This window comes from Drosophila santomea, unplaced genomic scaffold, assembly GCF_016746245.2.
Source record: "Drosophila santomea strain STO CAGO 1482 unplaced genomic scaffold, Prin_Dsan_1.1 Segkk89_quiver_pilon_scaf, whole genome shotgun sequence".
NCBI lineage: Eukaryota > Metazoa > Arthropoda > Insecta > Diptera > Drosophilidae > Drosophila > Drosophila santomea.
The window spans coordinates 7,349-26,666 of NW_025319024.1; the positions used below are offsets into that span (position 1 = coordinate 7,349).

The 19,318-nt window shown below is 42.3% G+C and overlaps 1 protein-coding gene across 3 annotated transcripts in view; it reads left to right on the top strand.

The window, feature by feature from the left end:
- The first annotated feature begins 697 nt into the window (after positions 1-697).
- Positions 698-19,318, top strand: part of LOC120457905 (acetylcholine receptor subunit alpha-like) — a 73,696-nt gene continuing 55,075 nt past the window's right edge. For all 3 annotated transcript variants that reach the window (XM_039645414.1, XM_039645415.1, XM_039645413.2), the window contains exons 1-2: positions 698-984; positions 11,642-11,686. In XM_039645414.1, the coding sequence (XP_039501348.1) occupies positions 745-984; positions 11,642-11,686 (285 nt within the window). In that variant the 5' untranslated portion in view covers positions 698-744. The remainder of the gene's footprint in view (positions 985-11,641; positions 11,687-19,318) is intronic.

The window sequence follows — 19,318 nt, forward strand, 5'->3', positions numbered from 1 at the left end:
CTGTCAGTGTTGAAGGCTCTCCTTCGCACTTCCACTAGCTGAGTAACGGGTATCTGATAGTCGGGGAACTCGACTATAGCGTTCTTCCTTGTTTTATTATTTTTTTGCTAATTTCGATCAGTAAAGCAAACAAACGCCCCCAAAATTCAATTATAATGCATTTAACCGACACAAGATTGCGCAATATCTTCATTGGACTCACACTAGCGGTTTAAAATATGCTGTTTGATTATTAACAACAATAGTCATGAACTTAGGCCAAAAATCGGTATTTTCACTTTCAAGTTTTGTAAAAAGTTCAAAAATTATAATAAATGGAAAAACTCGACAGGGATACCTAGAGGGACATAAAAATTGATGGAAAAACTTTGGGTATTTCATATCAGATTATCCAGTGCTGAGGTATGATGTGCACCGCAAAATGTATTCTTTCTGAGGCGCCTGCGAAGAATTGCTGCCATTCGGTCAATTTTCAATATTTTTCAACCAATATTTCACAGAATATAGTTCAAATACTACTCTTTAATGTACAATAATCAGAAATAAATGTACTTTCACCGTACGCCCAAAAAAAATCTGTAAAAATCTGTTTTTTTCTCCCTTTAAAACCCTACCCCCCCCCCCTTAAATAAAATAAATTAAAGTTTTTTCCATTAAGATTAATTTTGAAATTATTTCTGTTTTCAGGACTTTTTAAATAAATCCGACTTTCAACAAAGTTTTTGAGTTTGAGACGAAAGCGCAATGAAGTTTTTATTTGAAATACTAAGACTATTTATTAGAAAGGCGTCTTCGGGCGGAACTCTCAGAGCTTGGATACTTTCAGCTCTCATGGTACACGGAGCAGTAGCAGGAAATCCGGACGCAAAACGATTATATGATGACCTTTTAAGCAACTACAACAAATTAGTTCGACCCGTTGTTAATACTACAGATGTTTTAAAAGTTTGCATTAAATTAAAACTTTCACAGCTTATAGATGTGGTAAGTAAGTAATAGAACATTTTAGTCGGACTCCTGAATTATAATATAGTAAATTTCCTAATGTATAGAAAATAAATTTTAAGCCGTATTTCCTAATTACGATTTTCTTTCATGAACTGCCAAACTACACGAAAACTTATTGATTATAATATCGGAATTGTTAGGGGAATTGGTTAGATCGGAAACTCTGCTTCACTAGGAAAATCTCCTATCGATATAAGCAGCGAAATGCAATGACAGTTGCAGCAAAAAGAAGTGATGCGTTTCTGATTCATAAATGCTGATGTTCATTATCGCGGAATTTGTCCATCACTCAGAATCCTAGTCTGTGCCCGTTGTATTATGTCGATGTTGCTTCTCGATGCATTGCTCAGCTTTGTTTGTTTAGGGTAAACGTAAACTGGTAGTCTGTTGGGATGTCCGCCGTGTATAGGGTGCATAGAATTGGACCCAGAACACTTCATTGGGGCACTCCAGCTTCTATTGGGCAATGGCTTGAAATGCTTGAACTGCATCTTACCGCGAGCACTCTTTGGTATAGGTAAGACTTTAGAAGCTTATGCTTACTTATGCTTATGCTTTAAGACAGTAGTTTGATTATTTTAAGCATAAGTACACCCAACCATACTCTATCGAATGCTTGTGCAAAATCTAAGAATACAGCCATGCAATATTCACGATGTTCAAAAGCAGTGCGAATTTTTGTTGTGATGCGGTTAATAGCTACACGCAGTTAAGGGTGGGAGAGTAAATAAATTGGTGGCTTGATATGGTTGAAATACTTTTCTGAGATGATCAAAGAAGGCTCTTGCTCTGTCCATGTCACTACGAGCCCAGTTTCCGGTAGAGTTACGGAGGGGTACAACAGTTTCTGTTGGTGCCTGCAGATTTCTATTTGCTGCGGTTTAATGATTGCGTTGTACAGCTGTTTTCCGTTTGGGGTCGCTTTCCGAGTCGAAAAGTGTTGTGAATTTGTCCTGAGATATTGTGAAGCAGGGTGGGCAATAGACAGCAGCCAGTGAGAGCACCGTTATAGCATTGAAGGCTTATGGAGGTAGATTGTAGGCAGTCTTCTTGCCAATTACTTAGGAAGTGGTGTTCACGGGCCTTGACATCCGGGTATTATGTAAAGTAAAATTTGTATCCTGGTTATTGTACTTTTTTGTAAGTTGAGTCTCTGAGAGTAGCATAACATCGTCGGCTAAAAACTGAGCAAGTATAATATTTGAAGGATTCCAAGGAAGGTGTATCAAGAGTCTGAGCGTCTGCTCTGTTAGTCACTTTATTAGAATGTTTCTTGTGCGCTCATCTTGGGCTGAGCTGACCCGTACCCGTACATACAATACTTAATCTATATACATATAGTTCCATATACATATTCATAAGCATGCAGAAGGCATGCATATACATATAAATAGGTATGCAGAAGGCATGCATATGTTATGTATAGCCTGACCACTTGAGCTGCAAAGTGCAAGCTCAGCATTCCCAAGCTCCGCGATCGGCTTATGTATAAGCGTTAGATCGAATTACTTGAGCGCTGGAATACTTGTGTAATTGTTGGTGATCTTTGGGTACTTAAATGTTATGTTTATTATGACAAAGTGTCACAATGTTTTGAAGCTAAGTTGTACCCATTAATTAAGTATATTTATAGGGTAGATATGCTACACAAGTTCTTGTGCCGCGAAACGCGGAACGAAAAGCTCTTGCATAGTTGCTTTGCTGCATCGAAAGCACAATCGCTTCAACGCCAATTGCCTGCTGTTGGATGTTCTCGTGAGTGTTTGTTTAATGAATTGGGTTATCTGCTGTTGGTGCTTGAATCGTTGATTTTAGTGCACTTGCAAAGGAAAAATTTGGAACTCTTCGGTGGCTGACAGACGAAGGGATGTTACTTGTAGTCGTTTCCATTACTTATCATTACTATCATGAGCTGAAGCCACTCGTTTGTTCAGACGACTCTTAAGTTCCTTTTAAACAATGCATCCTCGCAGGTATTCTGTGTATTTTTCGCCCCAGTTGCGGCATAATTTAATTGAACTGTCGTTCTTGTTCTTAGGACAGTTTACTGTACTGTGAGCATCGCTGCAAACGACGCAGACGCTTTTGTGTAGCCAGATGGTGCACTGTACAGGCTGCCTGCGCTTGTGTGGCTCTTCGCCGGTTATTCTCCGGTGCAGTAAAAACTGAAGTTTATTAATAGGATGTATTTCAGTTTTGCTGATTTTTTGACTCGATGGGTCTAGTTTGACTATGAGGAGTGTCTGCGTCTCTTTCTTCCTGTTAAGAATGTTGATTACCGTTTTTGCGTTAAAGTTTTTCTCCTTTAGTGCTTCGATATGGAAGCAGGGTCACTGATGATTATATTTCTTTAAGAACAACCTGCATTCCTTTGGCAAATGAAAGCTGGTAGTAGTAACTCTTTACAGCGTCATCCAGGTACTTTGTCACTCAACGGTGGCTAGACTAACCCGTAGTGTGCACTTTCGTTTCGAGTAGGTTTCCCTTAGTATAAGGTATAAACTTGTTTTATTCGATGATTGCAGCTAGTTTGTTAACCAGCGCACTTGAGGTTTTCTCATGTATAAATATTGGTGGTGGCTTATCTTCGTCTGCTCCTGTTCTTTGGTTGGATGCACTTCGCAATCATCCAATAGTGCCAACCTATTTGAAGCTTCTTTTTTGCTAGCGCGATTTAGGTTCGGCTGATAACCAGCTTGTTTGTTTTGTGTGCTTTCGGTTTATTTGGATTTAGCGATTCAGCCCTGTTTGACATAATTTTTTGTTTTGTTTTGGTTCTTGTACGCTTTTGCTTTTAAGAGTTGGTGTGAGTTCACTTGCTTTGGGTTTTGATGGTTCAGCAGAAATGTACACTGCTGTCGGTATTGAGTATAGGGTGCAGTTGCAGTAAATATCGAGATTACTGTACTGGTAGCTACAGAGCTTGACGCCGTTGGCATTTGGGAGAGCGATAGAGAGACGCTCTCAGTGCGTTTGGGTTTAAATCGTGCAGTCGTAAGCATTGGTGAGCAAGACCGCGATCGTTTGCTTTCTGCAGGTTTTACGTTATTGACCCGGTGGATTGCTTTGCACTAGCGAACGTCAGACACGAATATGATGTATGCATTGTTCAGTTAAAGAGAGAGTCGGCGTTCGCCACACACAAGAAAATGTTATAGGTTAGCAAAAACATCGCTAGTAGCGTCTAGCGTCTGATATTTTTATTATATGTTGTTTTATTTATTCACTTAAATTAATTGATTCTTACCCCAACGGTGGTCAATAAACACTCAACTAACAGTTTTCGGCTATTAAGTATATTATTCTAAATTTTTAAATTTATTAAACTGTGGGAAGTTGAAACTCCGCTCAAATGCGGATGGTAATCGCATGAGGAGGGCCTGCCGTTGCCAGTTACGCAACAAGTCAATGCGTAGTAACGGCAGTGCGAAACCTGGAGAAAGAGAGTTTGGAGACTCTGAGCTGGAGAAAGGGAGTTTGGAGACTCTGAGAGAAGAGAGTTTGGAGACTCTGGAAGTGAAAAAAGAGAGGGTGGAGTCTCTGAACTTATAGAAAAGAGAGTTTGGTGAGTCAGAATGTTTAAAGGCGAATAACGGGACAAGTCAAATTCTGGACCGGGCCAACGGTAAAACCGTGGACTTTGGATCCGGAGACTGGAGACCAAAGGGATGAACCGTCAAGACGTTCGGGTCGAGAAAAGTCTCCGAATTAAGACGCAGGTAGCTGAGGTCCAGTACGACGAAGCACGAGTCGCCCAGATGCATCCAACAGGCGAAGCCAAACCAAGGAGGGCACAGGAAAAGCGGCAGGGATTGAGGTATAGATCCGGTGGACTCTAAGAGACCGCGTACTTGAACCAGGCGATAGCCTGGTGTGTCCGTGCGATCCAAGCAGGCGTGGTACCGGCGCCACCAGTCCGAACCAGACGTGGGGTTGGCGTGTTACTGTTCCACAGGCGTTTGCCTTGGGGATCACAGCCGTTAGCTGCCGTGAGTCTGCGTAAGACAACAATTCTCAGCCCAAATGACGAGCACCCAACAACAAAGGTCCGCGCCACTCAGGACGACGAGAGCGGCGAGACAGAGGAACGAGGAAGCTGGACAAGTCATCTAGCACTACGTCCGGATAATCAGATAATCAGGCCGCCAGTCACCACCCAGAACACACTGGAACGACTCTTGCGGGCAACTCGGGTCAAACTCCAACCCATGTCGCAGGTGCGGTGGAAACGACCATTGGGTAAGAGGCTGCCGAAAACAGAGGCTGCTGTTTTGCTGTATGTGCGGGAAAATAGGAATCCGAAGTACGGAATGCTGCCAGGCAAAGGGAAATGGCCAGCGATCTCAGCCGCAGAGAGGCGAGGCGGGGTCGCAAGGTGCCGCCTCTCCAAACTAACTGGCAAATTAATCGAAGAGGGGCAGCAGTTATCCGCAGCGGTAACGATCGGTGGGGACACATACAAGGCCACGATCGACACCGGGGCAACTGCAGGCTTCATAAGCGAAGAGCTGGCGGAAAAGCTGGCTGCCCATGGAGCCATTATAAGGATACGACGGCAGGTTAGGTTGGCAGATGGAAGGTGCGGCGAAATCAACGCAAAGCTCGAGATAGGAGTGGAGTTAGGTAACAGGCGACTCGTCATGAGCCTGCTGATATTACCAGGAATAGTGGATGCGTTGGTGCTGGGGTGGAATTTCTTTACGCAAGTCGGGCCGAGATCAGGTGAGCCGGTCATGAAATCCGGATACCGACCATAGGCAGACACAACGGGTGACTCGAGGAGAAGTTGTCGATCGCAGTAGTCCAAAAGGACGGCGAAGAGGACGACATGAACGCATTCCTGGAAACAGAGCTCGCGGAGTTTCACTCCATGACCGGAACATCTAGTATAGCCGAGCACACGATAAGCATGTAGGATGATAAACCAATTAATCAGAGATACTACCCCAAGAATCCAAATATTCAAGGGGAGATCAATGCAAAGGTGGACGAACTTCAGGAGATGGGAATGATAGTACAGTTCACCCATGGTCATGGGTGAAAAAGAAAACGGGAAAATGGAGACTATGCGTGGACTTCAGGCAGATAAACGCGAAATCCATAAAGGATGCCTACCCGATGCCACGGATAAACTACATCCTCGACCAACTAAGGGAGGCGCGCTTCATAAGCAGTGTGGACTTCAAGGGGGTATTGGCAAATACCGTTGGAAGAGTCAAGCCGGGGCTTCACGGCTTTCACGGTCCCAGGGAAAGGGCTGTTCCAATGGAGAGTGATGCCGTTTGGACTACACTCCGCTTCGGCCATATTTCAACGGGTCCTGGATCAGGTGATTGGAACGGAAATGTCGCCACATACCTTTGCGTATCAGGATGACATCATCGTGATCGGCCGCACCCCAGATGAACAAAAGAAACCTCAGGAAAGTGTTCCGCCATTTGAAGAACGCGAACCTAAGTATAAACCCAGAGAAATGCCAATTCTTCAAGCAAGAACTTTTGTACCTAGGGCACCGCGTCAAAAGCCAAGTGATAGGCACGGACCCAGAGAAGGTAGCAACCACCGTCATCGGTACGCGAGCTGAGGCAATACCTTGGAGTCGCATCTTGTTACCGACGTTTCGTGCCTTATTTCGCGCGCATTGTAAGGCCACTCAACGACCTCCTTCGCAAGAGTACCAAGTGGACATGGTCACAGGACCACCAGCAAGCCTTCGAGGAGGTAAAACCCAGATTAGTTGCCGACCCAGTCGAAACGGTTATTTCATACTCCAGCCGGACCCTAAACGGAGCCGAGAAGAACTACTCAACAACAGAGAAGGAGTGCTTGGCAATTGTGTGGGCTATTCGGAAGCTAAAGCCGTACCTTGAGGGCTACCACTTTAGGGTAGTGACGGATCATATGGCACTGAAGTGGTTGAACAACATAGAAAGCCCTTCGGAAAGAATTGCCAGATGGGCGTTGGAGCTGCAGCAGTATGACTTCGAGGTAGCATATAGAAAAGGCCAGTAAATCGTGGTAGCAGATGCGCTATCGAGGCAGCCACTGCCAGAGTCGGTCTCAGCAGAATCCGAAATGCTGAGAAGAACGCGGGACAAAGAGGCCGAATCAGAATGCAGTTGGATCACGGAAATGCAAGAGAAGATGAAGGCACATCATCAAAAGTTCCCAGACTACGTATGGGAGGGTAGCACCCTTTACAGGCAGATTCCGCATAGAGCAGGGAACGAAGGTGTAATGACCTGGAAGCTATGTCTTCTGCGGCAGCTGAGGGAAACTGTACTGCGCAAAAACCACGACTCCCTGGCAGCCGGCCATGTAGGCAGTCGTAAGACGATTGCGTGGCTTGCAGCCCGGTAGTACTGGCCAGGAATGCAGAGAGACGCAAGGGCCTACGTTCGGAGATGCGAGGACTGCGCAAGGTTCAAACCGAATCAGCGGCAGGCGGCGGGAAAGATGTTGACACAGATCCCGGAAGAGACCTGGGCGACAGTGTGCGCCGATTTCGTCGAACCACTACAGGGAACGCAAAGTCGCACGCTTTGGAGTACCGAAGGTGGTGATTAAGGACAACGGCGTGCAGTATACGAGCCCGGCTTTCAAGAAGTTCCTCAGCGATACGGGGATAAAGCAGCAGTTTACGGCACCCCGCAGGAGAATCGGACGGAGAGAGCCAACCGCACTGTGAAGACAATGATAGCACAGTTTGCCGGACAGAACCAGAGGAATCATGCTGGCTGTGAATTCCAGTGTGTCAGATTTCAGAGCCTACTCACCGGCATTTTTGACACAGGGCCGCGAGCCAAGGTTACCAAACGCGCTTTATGACAGAGAAACGCTAGGTACAGGAAGGCAACCAGAGAGGAAGGAAACGCTGAGAAGATGAAAGAGATCTTCGAAATTGTACGGAGAAACCTGGAGAGAGTCGCAGGACCAAGCAAGGCATTACAACCTGCGAAGAAGGCAGTGGAAGCCAAGGATTGGTGAAGTGGTGTGGGCCAAAGAGCACCATTTATCAAAAGTGGCTGAAGGGTTTCCGGCCAAACTAGCTCCGAGGTTCGATGGGCCGTACCAAATTGTCGATTTCATGTCGCCACTGTACTATGGGTAAAAAGCAGGACATTTTGGTATTAATTACAATTTTAAAGATTGAGACTTGAATTTTTATATTTTTATATAAGCGCGCAAAACTGCCACGCACACACTTTTGAAAAATGTTTTAATATTTTTTCATTTTTGTATTGTATTGGTATTGTAAATTTATATCGATTTGCCAAAAAACTTTTTGCCACGCCCTCTCTAACGCCCACAAACCGCCCAAAGCTGCTACGCCCACACTTTCGAAAAATGTTTTGATATTTTTTAATTTTTGTGTTGGTCTTGTAAATTTCTATCGATTTGCCAAAAAACATTCTGCCACGCCCACTATTACGCCTACAAACCGCCAAAAACTGTGTTTTAGACTCTCCTTCTCCCTTCCACTAGCTGAGTAACGGGTATCAGATAGTCGGGGAACTCGACTATAGCGTTCTCTCTTGTTTTTTGATAATTAAAAATAAACTCAAAGTTTGCTATGAAGACAATGTTTGCGCTGCAAGTTGTTATATTTTTTTCGCAAATTTTCACAATTCAAAGCACCTCTGAATCAGCTGACTTTGAAAGGGCGCCAAAAAAAAAACGATAACTCGTAAAAATGTTTTAAAATTATTTTTATGCTATCTTCTTATTAAGGAATCAAAAAATTAAACCAGCATTAAAATATCAATCACAAAAAAAAATACATAAATACCAAAATTTCCGGCTTTTTACCCATAGTGCACTGCTCCATCTTGCTGGGGAGTTCTAACGGTTTGCTTGACCCTTGGAATCGGATACCCCAGATTCGTACTCGGTCTACTATTTCTGTTTCTACCCTTCGCTCTACCGTCGTGTCTTTTCCGTTATCCATTTCCTCGTTTTGTTCTTCTGCCTCTGTTACTAATAATCCTAGTGCTGAATTGCTTGTCGGACTCCTGTCCTTCTTGTATATCCACGTTAATTTTGCGAGTCCCTCTTTAACTGATCCGCTGTATTCCGTTCTTTTTGCGAATGTGGCTTATATCCGTCTCAATTCCTCGCTCTTTCCTGACGTTTCCAATCCGAACTCGGCTGCGTATACTGTTAGTTCGTCTTTCATTGCCAGGTACACCCAGCTCGATATTCCTCTATTCTTGTCAGTTGTCTTGCAACCCCTACACCTGTTCAGTGCTCGGATGGCTCAAGGATGGCCAGGAGTCGTCTCATATATTTTATTTGATTCAGGTGGGGTTGCTGGAAGAAAATCTGACCCGGGTCTCAGAGAAGAATACGGGAGAATTATACACTAATTGGGTCTTTATTCGTAAGTAAGCAATGTGTTCACAGCCGCTTCAGGGTGGCTGCAGTCCTCGTGGCGAGATCAGCGGTTGGTTGGCTCGGGAGCGTGTCATCTCGTCCCTGGGGGTGTACAGCTCGACGATGGATACGGGTTGATGCCGGACTCCCGAGATGGCAGCTCAATAGTCGTCGGGTCACGTAGCCGCGAGTTCCTCCAGTGCCTGTGAACGGGAAATAATGGGGAGAGACCGTCCGGGTCTACTAGTTAATAGTTTGAGAGGTCGGTCAGGCCTACTACAGATGAGAACAGTTTAGAGGCCGGTGAGGTCTGCAGATTATGAGAACAGTTTTAGAGGCCGATTAGGTCTGCTAATGGTAAGAAGAGTTTAGAGGCCGATTAGGTCTGCTAACGGTGAGAGGAGTTTAGAGGCCGATTAGGTCTGCTAATGGTGAGAAGAGTTTAGAAGCCGATTAGGTCTGCTAGTTATACACGCGGGCCGGTGGATCGAGCCGGAGAATGAGACGTAATACGCAAAGACTACTATGGTTAGTTGGTTACCACGTCGTTGCCCGCCTCCTATGGCTCAGTTGAACTCATATTTCCTCCTGGAGGTTTTGTCGCCGATCGCCGCCGAACTGAATGCCTTCCAGAGGGCTTCGGTGCGCCTTAAATAGCGGTTTGGGCGGATGGTAGTCTGCCCACATATCCCATTGGGCTGGTGTTTGTTTGTTTCAGCATTTAATGTTATTTGAAACGACCACTCGGCGTTCCCGTGGTCGTACCAAAGTATTGCTGGATCTCTACTAGGTCTCCGGTTGACGAGGCGGCTTGGGCGGGGGACCGCCGAGGGAAAATGCTGAGGCGGTAACTCGCGCGCATTGTGTTTGAATTTAAATGCGGGTTGTGTGTGTGTTTCTTAATTTGAATTTATTTCATTTACTTCATTTTCGTTCTGTCTGCCTTACTACTATGTGCGCGTTCGACGCGTCACACGACACACGATTAAGCGGGAGGTGTGGCCGTGAGATTCGAACGTAAGAAAGAAAAAGAACAAGAGAGAACGGTGAAGTCAAGTTCCCCGAATATCTGATACCCAAGTCTGATAGTCAAGAGAAAATTTACAAGACTAACAGATATGTGAAAAAATATCAAGTGTGGCAGTTTTGGGCGGCTTTTGGACGTTAGAGTGGGAGTGGCAGCATGGGACAACCAGCTTGGGCTGCGTCTAGATGCGGATGGCCAGGCGGACATGGACAGATCGACTCGGCTATTGATCCTGATCAAGAATATATGTACTTTATATGGAAACGCATCCTTCTGCCTGTTACATACTTTTCAACGAATCTATTATACGCATTTACTCTTCGACTAACGGGTATAAAAATGGTTAATACACTAATACACTAATAAATATTATAAAATGACTATTAAAAACTTCATTTTTCATTTTTGATATTACTAACATACATATATTTGAGGGTAATCGACAACCTTATTCAATATTAATAAGAGGCATATTATACCCGTTATTCGTAGATTTGTCGTTCTCTCATCCGTCGTACTTGCAATCGACCGTACCTCGTTTAAAACGTATAGAGAGCACAGCAGCGAGAGCGATCAGGATTAATAGCCGAGTCGATCTGGCCATGTCCGTCTGTCCGTCCGTCTGTCTGTCCGTCCGTATGAACGCTGAGATCTCAGGAACTACAAAAGCTAGAAAGTTGAGATTAAGCATACAGACTCCAGAGACATAGAAGCAGCGCAAGTTTGTCGATACAGGTTGCCACGCCCACTCCGCCCAAATAGTTCCTGAGATCTCAGCGTTCATACGGACCGACAGACGGACATGGCCAGATCGACTCGGCTATTGATGCTGATCAAGAATATATATACTTCTTATGGTCGGAAACGCTTCCTTCTGCCTGTTACATACTTTTCAACGAATCTAGTATACCCTTTTACTCTACGAGTAACGGGTATAACAATCGTTAATATCATGGTGTATTGACCATGGTTCGCCTTTAAACTTTATTTCCTAAAAACATTCACAGGGTGGAAGGACTAGGGTAAATAGGTTTGAAAATCCTGATCTAGGATAACTTTTAGTTTTTTTTTAGGCATAATGTTGAACGAATCTGCTATAACATTTTACTCTGCGTTTAACGGGTAACATTAGCTAGGAGGCTGACATTAGTTATTTTGAGTCTTTATAGATATTAAGTAAGAAATACATAATTTCCCTGCATAAATGCTAATTTTTTTTATATTTTTTTATAGAACCTAAAAAATCAAATAATGACCACCAATCTTTGGGTTGAGCAGGTAAGTAATTACAAAATTGTAAAATGTTTCATAAATTATTTTATCATATTATTGCGTTAAAAAATATACTTTAAATCTGTCATCTTAGTACTGAATTCGACATCAGTAGAAATTCTACTCTTACTCACGGCATCGCAAAATAAATTGAATGACGAACTCGATTACTCTGATAGCTTAAAGTTAAAATGAATTAACAAACAAAGAAATCTAATCGAATGTTTTTCTAAAAAAAAACCAAAGGTTCTGTGAATAGAATACGTTGCCTAAATTGTAAATGTTATTAATGTAATGGGACATATGTACGAGGTAATAGATACGTATGAGACCCACAGAAAGCAAAAGATTAATAAGCACAAATAGCCGTTAGAATTAAGCACAACATTGTCCTTTGTTGAAGGGAACAATTGAATTACAGTTACGCAAAAGTGCGTAATAGTCTTTTACAACATAAAAAGTGGCCCTTTTTCACAAAGCCTGACAAAGATCTTAATTAATTTGACGTTGTTCAGCTGAAAACTTGGCTTGGAGCTCTCGGACAGCAAACTTCGCGCTTGCAGGTCATTTCACCAGAAGCACACGGCACAAGCCACCACCACATTTTACAAAATCGGAAGAAGAACAGCCACAATGGATCGAAAAAGGAAAAGTAAAACAGCCCTTAAGGATCGCCCGGGCAGCATTACTTTCATTACCAAAGGAACTAACAATCGACTTTGACCGTTGCCTATGTGCTCGAGACTGGAACGTACAGTTCCACAACATTACGAAGGTCCATAATCTGGAACTATTTTTGATGCGTATGCGCTAGAGATTGGCGCAAGCCAAAAAGAGGCTGTATTAAAGAATTATTTTAGAATTGTATGCTATATTTTCAATAGAAGAATAAAATGTTGTTCTTATTAGCATATTGTACCAAACGAGTCTATGAGCCATGATGTTACACTTGGGAACAATGGACGCTTTCTAGCTAAAGTTAGATCCAAACGCCTTGAAGATGGTTACAGTTGATTCTTTGGAAACCCAAATGAATACGGAAAATAACGATTAAATTTAATGCAACACTTTCAAAGTCATTGATAAACCAGAAAAATCTCGATTAAACCGTAATCCACTCAGTAAGGGCAACGTTAGCAAGAAAACAGTTGAACTGGTATTAGCTGAAAATTAATTAACAAATGCGAGTAAAGATTGCATGAAGAGGCCCTGCTGTTGCCAGTTATGTAACAAGTCAACGCGTAGTAACGGTAGTGCAAAGCCGATAAGAAACCGAACCGGTAGAAATAGAATTTGGAGAAACAGATCCGGTAGAAAAAGAACTTGAAGAACACACGGTGTGAAGGAGTGAACTTGGAGAACCAGAGGGAGATGGCACAAGCAGGACGGCAAGACAACAGTATGCGTCAACGGTTCAGGGTAAGGAGAATAACGGTATCGGCTGGACTTTGGATCAGACCAAGATGGACTTTGGACCGGGCCAACGGTAAAACCGTGGGCTTTGGATTCGGAGACTGGAGACATGAGGGATAAACAGTTAAAGAAGGTCTTTATAAGCAGGCCGATCGCTGAAAGCTGGACAGTCAAGGAGAACAAGTATACCAGTCAACAACGTAAGAACGAAGTCAGCAGAGGAGCTACAGCCGTGGTAGTCAATAAGGAGCAAGATCTCTACGTCAAGACGTTCGGGTCGAGAAAAGTCTCCGAATTGAGACGCAGGTAGCTGATGTCGAGTTCGACGAAGCACGAGTAGCCCAGAGGCATCCAGCAGGCGAAGCCAAACCAAGAAGGGCACAGGAAAAGCGGCAGGGATTGTGGTGTAGACCTGGTGGACTCTGTAAGAGACCGCGTACTTGAACCGGTTAGCCTGGTGTGTCCGTGCGATTCAAGCAGGCGTGGTACCGGCGCCACCAGTCCGAACCAGACGTGGGGTTCGCGTGTTGTTGTTTCACCACGCGTTTGCCTTGGGTATCGCAGCCGTTAGCTACCGTGAGTTCGCTTCCCTAAGCCCACAGCCTTTCCTCTCACCTTCAACCGCGTGTGGGCGCGGCAGTACCAGGCAAGGGTCCAGTTCCACGACGGGAAAGCGGACACGTCACCGGATAATAGAATCACAGTATAATCATAGGCAAGAATAAAGATCAAAGAAACGAGAACTTCAAAGTGTTGTTACTGGCTGATCACGTTTTAATATAAATTTGGTTGGACGAACACACGAAATCTTCTGAGATAGCCGGACGTATCTCGTAGCGAGCAGACCAATAAAATCAGTTCGTTACAAACCAAAGTTACTAAATGCAAAAAAAAGTTAAGTTTGAAATCGTCAAAACGGCGACTCGGCTATTCGAAAAACGAAAAGCTTAAGCAGTTGCTAGAAGACTTCTTAAGAAAAAGAATTATACAACCTAGTAAATCTGAATATGCTTCACCAAAAGTATTAGTATTAGTATTACAAAAACAGGAGGCATAAGATCATGCATCGACTATAGAAAACAAAGTTTCAATTAGGCACCTATTCCACTCATGACCTGAATGACCTGTACAGGCACCAGTGTTAGATATCTATGATTACAAAGACGAAATTTACGCGTTGCGTAGAATTTGAGTATACTTAAATGTGTAACGTTTTAAAATAATAACTAATTGTAATTCGCTTACATTAACGCTTAACAAAATTAACCTAAATCCGCATATTGCCAGAGAGGGAAACAAAATGCAGCACGTATACGCTCTTAGCAGATTTACACATATTTAAGTAGTGGAAACCATAATATTTAAAGAAATTTTGTAATTTCTTAAGCCAAAAATCTGAAGGTTCAAAAAATTAAAAAGCAGTTTGAGAAAAATTAACTAATTATAGGAAAAATAACGACGGCAGATTATTATTATATCTCCCTGCGAATATGGAAGAACATATTCTTTATAAATACCACAATGAGATTGGCCATATACGCAGAGACAAAATGATGGATGTTATTTATATTTATTGCATATTTTTGTTATATTTTTGCATTGTTTTCCAAAAGGCAGCTAACCTTTTAAACTGATTCATATCGATCACTATGGTCTGCTCGCTTCGGGTACATTAAAGAAACCTATTTTTATGGCATTCGACGGTTGCACAAAATTCGTACGTTTATATACAACATAACCACAAATCTCTGGCTTTGAAAGATTACTTTAGTGCTTATAGCTAATTTCAGACAGGGAAGTTGTTTCACCTCCAAAGAATTTGATGAGTTTATGGTAGACTGCAACAGTAAGCATATTATAATTGCAACTGTTTCAGCTCAGGCAAACGGCCATGTTGAAAGAATTAATTGAAGTCTTGGACCTATGATAGCTAATCTGATCTAACCAGAAAAAGGTTTATATTGGGATCTTGCGATAGATGAAGTAGAGCATGTAATAAATAACTCACGACACCACAGTATTTAGCCATTTCAAAGCAAAATGTTATTTGGTATAGAACAAAGAGAGATAAATTAGAAGAGTTAGAGTTTGAAATTGAGTTCCCGTTACACAATAAAACATTAGAGCCTTGGTTCTCATTCTGTTGGAAGGAGTAGATACGTCCAGTTAAGCATATAAGACCATCACGTAATTTAAAATACATTTTTAATAATTTGTATACCCGTAACTCCTAAAACTCTAGATTTGTTGAAAAATATGTAACAGGTAGGAAGGAAGCGTTTCCGACCATATAAAGTATATATGTATAAATTAAGAGATTTTATTTAATAGTTTTAGAAACAATACTTATTTATTCGGCTCGCTGTCTAGCGTGGCCGATTAATTATGTAATATCAACGTGGGATGCGTTGGCTGAGTTGACTTCGAGTAAGTTTCCACTGGAGCATGTACAAAAGAGTTCTTATCTCTAACAATTATGACAATTATGACACTGATGTTTGTTTATCATGTTTACCATCAAAATGTATTTATTGAACGCATGCTGGATGGCGTGTGCTGGTATATATTAATCATTTCGGCGTTTCAGTAACTAAGCGCATAGTTAGCCGCATCCTTATGTCTTTAGAAATTAATACATTCTTAATTCCCTCTTCTATGCTACTTAGGAGCTAGTTACAGTTTTAATACAACAGTTTTGACAATAATTAAGTTTAACAAGTGTTTGAAGCCTAATTTAATAATAAATTTTTTTCAGTGATATAAGTAAAACGCTTATTGATTGCAAGTATTAACCTTGTTATTTCGTTTAACAGAATTACAAAAGGTTATTGATAACATTAGTAATTTTTTATCAGAAATTCGAATTCAAATCTAATTAGAGTGAGTGCGCTATACTGACATTATGCCGTTTTGTTTTCTCATTTTTTTTTCGGTATTTTAAGTTTTTAAAATCATTCGGGTCTAGCATTTCATCACATACTTTAAACTGTTTTAAAGAGGATGACGCGGAAATAATGTTTAAAGGAAAAATAAATTCTAAAAGCATGCTGTGAAACCTTTCCAACTGTCCGTTTGACGTACTATGAAGTGGTGGTGCGTTCGCTATCTCCACATTGAAACGATTTATTAAAAGTGACTTGATTGACTCGGAGTTTATCAGTTCATTGTCACAAAATATTGTCTTTGAATGGGAATAGAAGTTCATCAATTGCATAATTGCAGGTTCTAAATCAGTTATCGTTCGAGAGGCAATACATGTCAAAAAGTACTTCCTGTCCGTGGAAAATATATCAATGTGCAATTTCTCGCCTAGATGTGAGGGAATCGGTGTTCTCCCAAGGATTTGCTTTTGCGGATGGCGGTCGTACTTGGCTTTTTGACAAACCAAGCAGTTAGCTACAAAACTAGCGGCTAATTGTGACATTTTAGGGAAAAAGTAGTATTGAAGAATTTGTTTAACATTCTCCTGTGCTGCCCTGCTCCTGAAAATAAGAAAAGTTCGGATTGAGTCTGCGGTGCCCTCATCTATTACTATTTGGTTTCTGAAACAATTAACCGGCTTGTCGATAGTTTCATTTGTATAATTCAAAGAAATTTTGCTATGTATTGTTGCCATGTCTGACTGGGGCTCGTTTTCTAGAACATGAATAGCCTGCCTGGATAGTACATCGGCAACATAGGTAACGGTTGGTGGTCTGTAAAAATGTTTAAATTTTTGACACCATATAGATAGTTCCAAAGAGACTTTAAAGCTCAAACGAAGGACAAAAGTTCCCGTTCATTTGTAGCAAAATTAAGCTCTCTATCCTGTAACGTTCTTGAAATCATTGTAACAGGCTTGCCTTCCTGTGATAAGACTGCACCCAGGCCAACAGCCGAAGCGTCTGTAGTTAAGTCAAAGGGTTTTCTATAATCGGGATACAATGGCATTACATTTTCAGAGACAAGAACGTTTTTTAGTTTCTCAAAATCAGAATATTGTTTTTCATCGAACGAAGAAAAAAGACTTTTTTAGATATCTGATTTGGTACCACGATATCCTCTATGTTGGTAAAATTTACGCTGTTACATGACAAAAACTGAATTGATTCAACTTCATTGTTGATATTCAAGGTTCTGTTCATGAAATCTAACGTTGCATTTCCCTGTATCCCTTTATTGCGTCAAAACTAGAGAGATTGGGAAGTATAAAGAATTGAACATCTGTGTTAAATAGTTTAATTTATGCTCGACGGTGTTGCAACCATGAAGCGACTTTACAGTAAACCTATTTTGTACCGACATTATGTTTTTCAATTCAGGGAGAGGTCGTATGTAATTTTTTGAAGCCCCGGTGTCAATCAAAAGTTTTATGGTTCTCCCTGCTATCTCTCTTTCTATGTATGGTAGCAGGTATTTGTGGCTAAAAAATGAACATGATCGTAACTTATTAGTTCGTCCTCAAAATCCTCAACCTCCGCTTCTGCCTCCTGTTGATAATCGTCGGTGTCTTCATCGCATTGACCGTTCTCATGAACTAAGTGGTTGATCCTCTGCTGTTTTGGCCCTGTAACCCTTGCACTGCCACTATTTGGTCTTTTTGATGCTTGTGGATAACCAACATGTCCCTGAGCCTGACCTGTGTTTTGCTGTTGAGATGGCCAAATATTATGTTGTTGAAATGGCCAAAAATTTTGATGCTGAGATGGCCAAGAATTTTGTTGCTGACATGGCCAAGAATTTTGTTGTTGGGGTGGCCAAATATTTCCCTGAGTCGGGAATGGAGGATGTCCAAAATTGCCAGATCTTCTAGAGCGTATGGATACATCAGGATACATTTGTTAACTGGACTGGATCTTGTCTTTCCTGGTTACCATAAGTAGGCACCTGGCGCTTGCTAAAATATGGGTTTTTGTTTTGTATTGGCGTGATCGAATTCCTATCCCTATCATTTTCCCTTTGGTCGGTTTTCTGACCTCTACCTCCAAAACCTTTAGAATAATTAAGGGCGAATTGGTAACGCTCATGGTTGGATTCGACCTCTTGTGCTAAAGCGAGAACAGTTGGTAAACCTTTGAGACTTTTTGCAAAAAGAACATCGCTCAACAATTTCTTCGCTCCGGTTATAAAAACACGTAAAGCGTCCACCCTATACTTTTCGTTCAGTGACATCGCCAAGGCACTATTGAATGTCATTATTGTCTTGTTAGTAAGTAGAGTCACTTTCTTCTCGACTTCATCATAGAACTCAGTAAGTGTCATGTCACCCTGCCGCAAAGTTGATAGCTCTTGTTCGATTAGGTAGATCGGTCTTTTTTCGCCATATGTGAAATCAAGACGGCTGATTATTGCTTTGAAATGTAACGGAGTATTAAAAGAAGCCAATACAGTGTTTGCTGGACCTTTTATTTTACCTGGCGACCTTAGTGACTGCAACAACTGGAGAGGGATAACACTGCTCAACACCAGCTACAAGATCTTAGCTACACTTCTGAACGAACGCCTCCTGGAAAGAATTGAGCTAACAATCCAAGACGAACAGGCAGGCTTCAGATCACACAGGAGTTGCGTAGACCAGGAAAATACACTACGCATAATAACATCGTAGTCGACGAGTTAATGCTCTTCCAAGCGCGGAATTACGTGGAACCTCACCAGACAACTTGAGGACTTGTACTACGCAGACGACATCTGTCTCATATCGCACAGACTCGACGAGATACAGAGGAAAAGTGACGTCAGGATAGCCAGCAGCGTAAGGCTCGAGATAAACATAGCGAAAACAAAAGCTATGCGCTTCAACCACTCCAGCCAAGGAAACATCAACATAAATGGGAACCCAATCGAGTTCATTACCAGTTTCCCATACCTTGGCACCATCATATCCAACAGTGGTGGAGTGGATGATGATGTCTCCAGTCGTCTTGGCAAAGCCCGCTCAGCATTTGGGAGATTATACCGCATAAGAGACCGACAAATAAGCCGACGAACAAAGCTCAGGATCTACAATGCGTGTGTGAAATCCATACTGCTATACGGAAGTGAGACATGGCTCGCCACGAAGAAAATAACGCAGAAGCTTTGAGCAACAAATGCCTGAGAGTCATATGTGGGGTATTCTGGCCAAACAGAATATCCAACACAGAACTGTGGCGCGTTACAGACGAGTCCCCGATTCACATACAAATAAGGAAGAAAAAATGGATGTGGATAGGGCACGCTCTCAGAAGAAACCCGAGTAGCATA